The 11,503-nt window shown below is 39.1% G+C and overlaps 1 protein-coding gene, 1 long non-coding RNA gene and 1 pseudogene across 3 annotated transcripts; 1 reads left to right on the top strand and 2 right to left on the bottom strand.

The window, feature by feature from the left end:
* Positions 1–1,584: 1,584 nt before the first annotated feature.
* On the bottom strand, positions 1,585–2,536 carry LOC146234464 (uncharacterized). The gene is made up of 2 exons (XR_014741729.1): positions 2,103–2,536; positions 1,585–1,806 (listed from the first exon to the last, which is right to left on the bottom strand). It is a non-coding gene; the product is annotated as an uncharacterized LOC146234464 (long non-coding RNA).
* On the top strand, positions 2,425–8,489 carry LOC146234465 (G2/M phase-specific E3 ubiquitin-protein ligase-like). Of its 2 annotated transcripts, XM_084689451.1 has the most exons (9): positions 2,425–2,550; positions 2,685–2,819; positions 3,079–3,172; positions 3,476–3,523; positions 3,600–3,719; positions 4,347–4,501; positions 4,946–5,129; positions 7,199–7,413; positions 8,077–8,489. In XM_084689451.1, the coding sequence occupies exons 6-9, from the start codon at positions 4,477–4,479 to the stop codon at positions 8,286–8,288; spliced, it is 636 nt and encodes a 211-aa protein (XP_084545577.1). In that variant the 5' UTR covers positions 2,425–2,550; positions 2,685–2,819; positions 3,079–3,172; positions 3,476–3,523; positions 3,600–3,719; positions 4,347–4,476; the 3' UTR covers positions 8,289–8,489. The 2 variants fall into 2 exon arrangements, with proteins under 2 accessions (XP_084545577.1, XP_084545578.1); XM_084689452.1 differs by having other exon boundaries at positions 3,476–3,719.
* A 358-nt stretch (positions 8,490–8,847) lies between these two features.
* Positions 8,848–9,771, bottom strand: LOC146234466 (uncharacterized; annotated as a pseudogene).
* Between the last annotated feature and the right edge of the window lie 1,732 nt (positions 9,772–11,503).

The raw sequence follows: 11,503 nt of genomic DNA on the forward strand, positions 1-11,503 counted from the left end.
AAGCATAAATTGCGTGTTAAACATAGCCAAACAACTAGTCCACGTAACTCTGTCATTATCATGAACTTGATCGTTTTGGTTGGAAGAAAAGAGGAAACATTAATGTTTACAATTCAGAGTCATGACACTACTCTTTATTTTAATCAGGGTCATTCCTATGAAATCTCAGATATGCTGTTAACGTTTCACAATATAAGTAGCCTATGCGCACGCTAAAAACGCAGTTGAAGGCAGGACTTTTCAGAAGAACAAACTAATATTCCACTACAGAAGAACGAAATGCCACAATGACAGAGTAACGTGGACCAGGATATCCTGGTCCACGTTACTCAGTCACGTTACTCTGTTTCGTGTTAAATGTAAAAATCGATCCATTTGGGGGAGCTGTTTTTGTATTGGGGGGAGGTGAACAAGTCATCCGATTTGGGCGGAGTTAACTCGTATTCGGGGGTGAGTGTTTTCATTTGGGGGATGTACTCATATTAGGGGGTGTGATTTGCAATTCAGGGCCACCGTACGCAACCCCTCATTCAAATGTAGTGAGATCGCATCCCCTCACCCTATTTTTGTAGAAGTATATGCTAAAATAATATTACTAGATGATAATGTAAGCTAGCGGTTAAGGTTTTGGCATATGCTTTTGCAACTGGGAAAGGGATGGCCACATTTGAAGGCTGGTAAAACTAGGGAAAGATGTAGGCTATGTGCTTGTGTACACCTATTATCTCATATCTGTATCTATCTCTGTCTGTCTAGCTCTGGCAATCTATCTGTATCTCTGGTTCTGTCAATGAATGTAGTGTCCTTAAATAGGCCTATGTCTCCTCTTTATAACCTACGAATATTAGTGATGTCTGATGTCTTGTAAGCGTTTGAATAAAACGCTTTTTGTCTCAGCTGCTCGTGTGACGTCCGATGCTTCGGACGTCACTTCGACTCTGATCACGTGGTTTTTGCCCATTTGAAGCCACGCTCTACACGTTTGTATTGGTACAAATTGTTTCGAAAGGTCGATACCGCTTCGTGAGCACGGTATCGAGCGTAACATCACTAGTTAGTACTGTAGCTAGCTCTATCCAGTTCATTCAGTGGTGGCACAGGCAACTATGTAATTTGGCTAATAATGGCTAACAATAATTACAGAGATCATCATTTTTTTTACTTTTGTTGTGCAATATTCCTACCTAAATGCACAAATATAGCTAGTTATCGATTCTGCCACGTTATTTAAACATTTTCCATTGCAGCTTGAAAACCTAATCGGTTGGGGGTGCACATGATGTTCATCAATGACATAAGCTAGCGCTAGCTCAGCGATTACAAACTTGTTTTAGCCACGGCACATTTTTTTACATTGGAAAAATCTTGCAGCACACCAACGACCAAAAGTTTCCAAAATGACACTCTAGCCTATTACAATAACATAATTGGGTGTGCTCAAGGCTTCGGCGAGTAGGCCTACAACCATTGTTCTCTTGCATATGTATTTATTTTCCCACCCCTTAAAAGTTGGTCCCGCTGGCTAAACTGCATACGATTAAACCAAGATACTTAACTCATTTGAGATGCAGATGGGCTACATGCTGGCTTTAAATTAGGTGTGCTTTAATACCACAACTGGAAGTTTGCTTTGCAAATCGGCTGACAAGTATTGAAATTATTCATTCATAAAGTAAATCTCAATCTTATTGAAACTTTGATTTAGGCACATCCTCCAGAAGGGGACGTTCGACTTGGCAGGTGGGCCTCTTTCTGCTCCCAAGACCAGATATCCAGTCTCTGCCATCAACTTCTGCGCGTCAGGCTCTAACAAATAATGGATTAGGTACATCATGCACTGTTATTAGGTAGAAGCAATAAAATGTTTGACAAAAATTAATATGAACTTGTATGACATTGGTAATATAATATAATAGAAACTTTTGTATTTTAAAATGATCCAATGGATAATGCATTTGTAGTTTGTCAATCCTTAAAGTTAATGTATGTAATCAAACTAGTATTGCAAGCCAGTACAGGCATAGTCAATCTAGTGGATGGTTTATCAGTTTTAGAGGATTATGTCTTTCATTCATTTGTTTTCAAAATTCTTTTAGGAGTACCAGTGCAGGAGTCAGTGGATGGACAACTGTCCACCATTGAGCTGAATTGGAGTCTGGCAGAATTGAACCACTTTGTTTGTCAGAGATTCCCAATGATTAGCTTGAACCTGGTGGGGTTTGAGCTGGCAAAAGTAGACGAGGGCAAAAAAATAAAAAAGGTCCAAGCCAACTCTGTGAGAGCCCTGAAGAAAGTGATGGGAAAGAGCAGACTCTACATTGTCCCCTGTGCTGAAGTGGGGCAGGTACAGTGCAGTTTCTATTCACTGTATTTGCGTCCATGTGTCCAAGTGCATAATTCACAAAATATTCAGATTTGTCTCTTCAGACACAGGATCTACCCATACCACCTGACACCATACATGAAACACAAGGCAACCCAGCGCTTGAGAGGCCTCAAAGTCCAAGAGCAGAAGTCCTCACTGTAACTGCGACAATAAATGATGTAGAGGTAGGTAACTTGCTGTCTTAATTCTTTACTATTGGACTGGATTTTATCTGTGACTATTTATATGAAAACAAGGGGGGTTGGAGGATCAGAGCAAATGCGTAACCACATGTCCTATTTGCTTTTCTGAATTGCAGGGGTACACCTCTGACTCATCCAGTCATCATCAGAGTCTACATCCGACCAGCACTGAGACTGTAGAAAACCTTGAGAGAGCTCAAAGTCCAGGACTGGTTGTACTGCCTATACCTGGAACACCACATGATGTAGAGGTAACTTGTTCTTTCCTAACTTTACATAGAGGGGTTGGAGGACGTATCCAAATACATTTATCTGTTGTGTCAAGGTTTTTTCTTTTTTTTCTATGACTCATTGTTCTCTCTATCCTTGACTCTGGTTTGTGGTAGTAATGTGCAACTTGAATTAAAACCCAAGCAATTTCAATTAATTGTTTACCATTGTCATTTAAACAATAGTGTTATAAAAAGTGTTGTAGCATTTGCATCCTGGTTTTAATAATTGTTTTAACAGGAGTGGAGGACTGTACGGCAACAACAAGACATTGAATACAATCTGTCATTGAGAGCTGACCAAGAAAAAGTATGGTTTTTTTGAACATTTAACTGTAGGTATTTGCCTTTCCCCTCTGCTCTTCTCCTTGTACACCAACAGCTGCACCTCAAGTCCCCAGGACCTTTTATATCGTGTATATTAACTATACATTATAATTTATTCTGCATACCTTTCCCCGTAGTAGTTGGTTTTAGGTTGGCTTTGTACCTTGTTAGTATAGTTAGATTTGTTTAAACTTAACACCACTTATGTATTCCTATACGCATGCACCTTACTGCCAACATCAATTCCTTGTCTGTGCAAACTTTCATGGTGATACAAATTTCTGAAGCTGATGTTTTTTATTTGATGACAGGATCAGAGCAGACGAGCTGTCTGCGACTACGAGGAGAGGCGTTTGAAGGTACTATATCATCTCCGTAAGCATCTATTCAGTAGAAGGCACATATTCAACCTGTTACAAACTCACTGTCTCTCAGACAATAGATGAGAGACTCATGAGGACAACTGAGGAACCTGCTGGTGGCATACCTCTGAAAGTCAGTTTTCCAGATGGCACAATGAAGGTCAGACAGTTCCATACATCTGATCCTATGCAGGTAAACATTGTTGAATGTACAGATGTATAAATGCTTAATTTGCTTTTTTTTTTATGTGATTCTTCTGGATTTGTAAAATTTGGGATTTTCCAACCAAAAACCATGACCCATCTGAAGCATGTAGATCTGTAAGGTTTTGCATCTCAAATATGAAAACGGCCTTTCAAAGAAAAGGCTGTGTTTTTACAGAAGGCAAAATCATTCAATTGAGTGCTTAGCATTCCGCACTGTATGAGGTTACCTAATTAAACCTCTGAACACATGATGACATTATGTAATATCATATCAATTTCCTCATCCCTACATGGTTTGTCTTTGTTGTCTAAATTGACCATCTACTGGTCATACTCATAACTCTGGAAACTAAAAACCTTAACATTTTACTACTCGCCCTCCACTGGTGTGTAAATGAGACTGTTACCTGCTACTCACTATACTATAAATATGGTACTATGTTACCCACATTTTGCATATAGTGCAATTGTATTTTTTGGTTTAAACACTATAGTTTTATATATTTAAAATATATACACAGCAAGGATGTCAGGTCAAAACGGCAGTCATAAACCTTGATTGTCATTGTACTGATATTTTCCGGCTAGTAAATAAGTACATATTTTATTTCAGGCCTTGTTTGACTTTGTTGGATCACATGCCTCAGCCACTGAGTATTTTTACATCAGAGAAACTACGTCAGGCACCACAATCATCAACATAGTGTCTGGGACTCTTCTTCTCCATTGAACCTCCATGTTCGATGGATGGACATGGAGGAAGTGCAGGTGAATATATAATAATATAATATAATATAAGTAGTGGGGTGGGTATTTATCACTTGTGTTTTGGACAGCCTCATTTATGTTTCTGTGAAATACATTTGAACACAGGATTTGCAAAAACGCATGTGTAACGTACCTTTTGGTATTAAAGCAGCAGTTACAACTTCATTCAACACTTGTTTAATGCATTGCATGCGAGACCTCAAAGCTCATTTACCAATTTGAAAGTGTGATTTGGTTAACATTGTTGTGGATAGAACTAAATTAGATTACCTTTTGAATTAAAATTTACTTTTTGAAAGTCAATATTTACAAAGGTGTTAAGTTTTAGCTCCGAAGTCAATGTAATCTACAAGTCTTTCATTTTTGAATAACAGAGCCCATACATAAATGCTAATAGATGTAATCTTTTATCTTTGTGTATTTACAACTTATCACTTTCTGAAGACCATTTACCAGCAGCAAAAGTTTCTGCTGAAGTGCCTGATTTGATGGAGGTTGTCCAAAGTTATTTTGGGCCTACACAGTGTGGACCTGCAGAGGAAATCTACATAGATTACCTTGACATCATGCCAGAGACTGAGATGTCAGAGCCAGATGAGATGCAGCTAACGGATAACATCGAAATTCAGTGAGTTGTACATATTTTGTTGTGGCGTTTCCAGTCTATGGTCAGTTGTTTCTAGATGAAAATATAGATTTTGGCATGTGACTTTGAATGCATTTGGGGGGGGGTGGACTTTACTGCATTGTAATATTTACAATATTAAAATGTTTGCAGATGCACAGAAGATTTTGACTGTTCCCCAAAAGAAATTATTTTGGAACTTGGGAAAAATATTAACTACAACTTGAGCTGCAGATTTAACATCAACCGAAACAATGTACTCGATGGTGCATTTAGAGCATTCAACCGGAAATCATACAATCCATTTAAGAGAATTTCTGTTAAGTTTTCTGATGAAACTGGACATATTGAGGAAGGAATAGATTTGGGAGGTCCAAGACGAGAGCTTTTAAGTCTACTGATGTAAGACATTGAGCGCTACCCGATGCTGGCAGGTCCAGATGGACAAAAAAACCCTTGCTCTTGACTCTATTGTTGAGCCCTTTTGTCTACTTTCAGTTAACATTTTCATTTCAGTAGCACTGGCAAAAGATGGAATGGTTGCCTTGGAAGTTTTGAATAAAATGAAGTAATCATGGATAATTGGCTATTACATGTAAGACTACTTTGGAGTAATGTTATCATGTCAATTTTAGTCTCCAGCTGTCAGAGAAGACAAGTACTATATCATGGGGAAGGCTATATCAGTCAGTATGGTTCATGGGGGGCCATCACCGGGATTCTTTTCTCCCACTTTATTTGATTGCATTGTGAAAGATAACGTCTCACCCACCATCGATGATGTGTACGACCTTGACTCGCGATCTAAAATCATACAGGTAATTTCAGTTTATTTTTATTTTTTTTACTTGACCTATTCGTGCTAAAATCTGATTTTGCCAGGTATCAGAGGCAAAGTCCATGGAGGAGTTGCGTTCCGTTGTGTCCAGTCACAGTGACTACCTGTCTAACGCAGGCTGCCTACGAGCTGTAAAATGTCTGGAGGACAAAGACCTGCTTTTGCAGGTCATCCTCCAGTTCCAAGTCGTAAACCGACTCCATGGTCCCAGTGCCGCCGCTCCCATAACGAGCACTACACGCTGTCCGTAAGGCACCAAGGTCTGAGGGGGCACCAAAAATTTGCCAACTGAAATCATAGTTATTATAATTATAATGCCGATATTATTTCAGTAGGCCTATATAAATATTACACACCTTTTAGGCATGTTTATCACAAAACAGGCAAAACGAGAAATATGTAATTGCTCAAAAAACGTTACGATGGTGCCCACCCCCACCCCACAAAAAAACAAATACACACTCAACTTTCCAAGCTCGCCGTGGGTGCCCTTTTCTATCTCAGTGGCCTGATGAACTTTGACAGTAGGCTAGGGAAACTTTTCGAAAATGGCCTCAAAAAGACAACAGGAGTCAGGGGCAGAAAAAGAAAAACTGCAAGATGATGCCTGTGCATCACTTTCAGGTAAGTCCATGTTTAATTATTGTTAAATACGGGAAAAATGCTGCTAACTTATAGTTAGCCTATGCATACACCTCGAACTACCTGACGTTATTGCTAATTTTAGCACACTCAAATATGTTAGGTGCAAACTAAATTTAGATTTTACTGTTAAACAATATCTATGCATTTGAAATAACTGACGCCAGCTATATGTTACTTTACTGTACATTCTGTACATTCATAAACGAATAATGCGTAGGGCACCAAAATGGCTAGCGGCGGCACTGCATGGTCCACTCGAACGGTATAATTGAGCATTGTTTTAAAATGTTTAAAAGTGCTGTTTGTCGATTTGAGCTCTAACATTGGAACTAACATTCATTGTAAAACAACCAGCGTACAAATGCTGTAAATTTTCATTTATCCCATGAAAGATATTTATACGGGATAATGATTCCCTGCACTATGCAGTGCCTGGTTACACAGTAACACAACGTGAAAAATGTTTAAGTTCTGTTCTTACAGTACACAAGTTTAGTTTGCTTTTCAATGCTACATTTGTATAATGTGACAATTCAGGCTTGAGCTCACTCACTCACCTACTGGATCTATCCACTTTTAATTCTTCAAGGTTCAAGGAAGGCCTGAGGACATTAGGATTGTTGGAGGAGGTTGTCAAACAGCCAGAAGCCTTTCGTCCTCTCTTCTGCAGCCCACCACTGACCCTTAGCGCACCTGGTCTCGATCCCCTTTTTGTCATCTGTTTTTCCAGTGCAGGAAGTAACAGACGAGGACAGGAAAACATTGCTGTGGGCTTTTGGAGAGACTACCTTCTAGATGCAGAGGGCAAGTAATAGATCAGTTTGCTTTTTATTTAGTTTACCATAATTTTACCAGGCATGTTGGGCCTGCCCGTGCATAGCTTGAATGTCACACACATGATCCAAACCCCGGCCACTGACGAGTTAGACAGACTACAGCTCACTGACGCTTAACTTAATATTCTAGTGCATGATTCTGAACAACACTTCAACCTGCACTATAACTTTTTGAACCCCCCCCCCAAAAAAATATATAAACTGTGTAAATGGTAGGAACTAGTATATTGGATCCAGTGGTTGAAAAATACGAATTTGACTGCCGTATTTTCCGGACTATAAGGCACACTTAAAAGCCTTTAATTAAAATAAAAAATAAAAACTGAGCTTTATAATCCAGAGTGCTTTATATATGAAAAAGATCGAAAATGGACCATTCATTGACAGTGCGCCTGAGTGCGAACAATACGGTAATACAAACTATGACTACAAAATGGCTAAATCGACATCAACTTGAAAATAATGCACATTATGGACAAATTAATAATGTGCATTTTCAGAAATTTGGTTATTGTCCCTGTATTACCATGTTCAGTAATTACTAGTATAAGGCTGACAGGATCACTTTATGGAAAGTTGCATAGGGCAGCTTGATTTGGCTTCCTTATAACACGTATTTCTTTCTTTACAGAAGGTAACTCCCCCTGCTCGTTGGAGAAAATTATGTTTGCGACTAGATTCAGTGCGCTACCTGCCATTGGCTTGAAGCCGGAACCATCCATCGAGTTCCTGCACACTGACGGTCTTTTACCTGGGGACACTCAACAGAGGGCGAAGTTTCCACCGGCAAACACGTGTGAACTGCTTGCGTCTACCTTTGCACAAGGATTACACTGCCTTTAAGTACAATATGGACTTTGGTATTTGCAATACACAGGGCTTTGGTCAAGAGTAGGGCTTAGAATGAAATGGCATAAGGAAACTGTCAATAGGCTTTTGGTTTTTTGGTACTGTTCATCTTTAATTCACAAATTCAAACCAAGTTTTTTTGTTTCTGAACCTCAAACGTAATTTACAGTTGTACAAAAATGTTGGTCAACTAAATGTGACGGAAAGGTTGTACAATAAAAGTGGTCTTTCTGTTACTATAACATCACCTAGATCTATGAATCAAGCACATTGCAAGGCTAATCGAAAAAGAGAGCATAGACATGCATTAGTCATGTGATTCAAGGCAGTCCCCTGGCTGGCTCATTCAACTTATTAGACATTTCAGTGCAGCATGTTTGATATTTCACTTTCAAGTCCACAATTCCCTCTATAGCCCTCAAAATGTCTTGCTGTTGTTGGTGGTTAAGATTTACATTGAGTTGTTGGACAACTACAGCTGGGAACTGTTCTATGTCAGTTGGAAAGTTGTTGTGCCAGAAGGGCCTCTAAACTGTCCTCCCTATATGGGTCATCACCAAATACGTTGTTGATGGGAGTGCTGTCTGCCTCTGTTGGTCAGCATGCCCTCTGTCCAGATCTGTGAGGGTGTTCGGTTGTTTTCTGTCCTTAGACTGTGCTAATTCCAGGCCTCTCTAAACATGTTCAACCTACGTTGAATTTCTGGTAGATAGGTCAGGTGTAGTGATAACTTGTGGATGTCATTTTCTGGATCTAGTATGGCAGCATCCTCTAGGCTGTAGAATTCATTGTAGAAGTAGTGTAGAACTTGCAGGAACACGTCTCTCCAGAGGCGCTCTATCCTCTGGTTGTGAACAGATTCCCCTGTTATGTGACTACTGCGCTCTACACCCTGGACAATATTTATGAACAATGCTACTTGTGTGTTCTCCCCACCATGATCAGAGCGAACTCTGGATGGGAGTCCATACAGGCATGTTGCCTTCAAGAACTGTGTGTACCGTGACAGCTTTGTTGTTTGTATTACAGTTTAGGTATGATACTAGGCGTGAGTATCCATTTATGGCTCCATGAACAACTAAGCCCCCCACCTGTAAAGGAAAAACTATTGGTCAACAAAATTAGTACTTCTCAGTTATATACAATACATCTTTAATGGTGCCATTTGTAGAATATGAGAAGAAACAAACTAGTTTCTCTTTCCAGCTGACCATCTTATAAATGCTGAATTTCTGATATTTCTGATAATCAGGGAATACATGTTCTACAGCTTTTGGAAGCTGGTTACTGAAGAAGAAAGTAGTTTGCTTGGTACAACAGTGCATATTTAATTGTCAAATATAACTGAATACCTGATAAGACGCATGTTTCCATCCATATGCCACAGACTGTTGGGATATGGCACATGGTATGTTCTTCTTGCCACGGTAGCACTCCATCTTCGCGCAGCAGCCGCTGAGTCAATATAAGTCAGCATCGCTCTCACTCTCTGTCGTGTTACAAAGAATCCTTCTGCTCGCAGCAATGCCCTCACCATCTGAAACCACAGGCAACTTACACCTTTGGTAAAACATTTTTTTCCAAAATGACATGTTTTGATAGAAAATTGAATCTTCATTCCCCAAGGTGGCATTAAATATATCAGAAATAATAGTCAAACATAATTATGAATGAGCTAAAAGGAAAATGTCTCTTTGCAGTTGTATTTACATTAGTAATCATGAATCAGTCATTTACAACAGTGATAGATATTTGCAATATTGGTAAGGTATTGGATATATATTTTAATCAATTTAATGTCACCTTAGTGAAACTATCTAAAACATTAATAACCCTAGGTGTTCTTAAACATTTGAGCGGTAGTGCATGAACACTGTCTATTTATTAATGAAAACAAATAGGCCTACAAACTTTCAGAATGAAAACATGTAGGCTATAGCCTACATCACACGGGCCAGGATGCTAGAAAATGTTACAAAAATACTGATTAGTTATAATACACTTATAAATATAGCTGCAAGCAGCAATGTGATGGCCAAGCAGTCAAATGACCCATAAAACACTTTAGAAATCCTCAGAACAGGGTTCCGAGTGCATGCAGCAAGTTTGGTGTGAATCCATCAAAGATTTCCTGAGATACGACGCAACTTCCTGTTGGCTGGCTTAATGGCACATTTTGACTGCCTGTACCGGGCAAACGTTTCTGAAAATCATGAGAAACCCTATGTGAGGCTTGGTCTGAAGATACACTCTGCCAAATTTGGTGAAGATTGGACAACATGTGTAAGAGGAGTAAAGAAAAAACGTTTTTCAATGAATGCAAAATGGCGGCCGGATCAATTCGGCTATTATCACAAGTTATCATGTATCACATACGGGGTATCCCAACATATCATGAGACAAAGGAATCACTTAATAAAAGCAAACAAATCAACAGTTATTGGCCAAAACACATTTTTGCTTCCTGCGGCCACGCCCAGTGATCACATGACACCAAATTAATTGGACAGCCTCAAAGAGAGTTCCGAGTCATCATATTAAGTTTGGTGTTGATTTCTCAAAGATTAGCTGAGATATGACCCAACTTCCTGTTTGGTTGCTTTGTTGACGATTTTGATTGGCTGTACCGGACAAACGGTTTTGAAAATCGAATATCCTTTGATAACTTCTGTGAGGGTTGGTCTGATGATAATGTGTGCCAATTCTGGGGAAGATTTGAAAAAAATAGAAGTAGTTGAAGCGAAAAAATTTGTTTCCTTAAAATTCAAAATGGTGGGAAATCTATATAATCGGAAATTGACGTCATAGGGTGTGTTGAACTCGTCTTGATCCAGGGAATCCAATGGTACCTCATTTTTTAAAATCAGTCATACGGTTCAAAAGTTACGTGTGTAAACACAAGTCCAACTTTAACCAGTTGGTGGCACTAGAGTGCTCCAATGACAGACATGAAACTTGGTGAATATAAAGAGGGGACTGTGCTTAATAAGTGTGCCAAATTTCACAACTTTTTACCATACGGTTCTAGGGGCTGCCATAGACTCCAATGACAGAAGAAGTGTAATAATAATAAATATAACTGCAAGCAGTAATGGCGGATTCCTCCAAACACTGCGAACCATTGAAAAATGTTTATTTTTGACAAATTGTAACTGTATAGAAAAATGTATGCTGCAGAATTACCAATGGCATACCAAATCTGAAATGCA

The sequence above is a fragment of the Hypomesus nipponensis genome, chromosome 23, assembly GCF_054491055.1.
Source record: "Hypomesus nipponensis isolate SF chromosome 23, ASM5449105v1, whole genome shotgun sequence".
Classification (NCBI taxonomy): Eukaryota; Metazoa; Chordata; class Actinopteri; order Osmeriformes; family Osmeridae; genus Hypomesus; species Hypomesus nipponensis.

What these genes read in the sequence shown, in the direction of transcription:
- LOC146234465 (XM_084689452.1), top strand. Translation starts at nt 4,477, where the DNA reads ATGGATGGACATGGAGGAAGTGCAG. An exon ending in TGGACATGGAGGAAGTGCAG is followed by an intron (nt 4,502 to 4,945) that starts GTGAATATATAA and finishes CACTTTCTGAAG; the next exon opens with ACCATTTACCAGCAGCAAAA. An exon ending in CTACCTTCTAGATGCAGAGG is followed by an intron (nt 7,414 to 8,076) that starts GCAAGTAATAGA and finishes CTTTCTTTACAG; the next exon opens with AAGGTAACTCCCCCTGCTCG.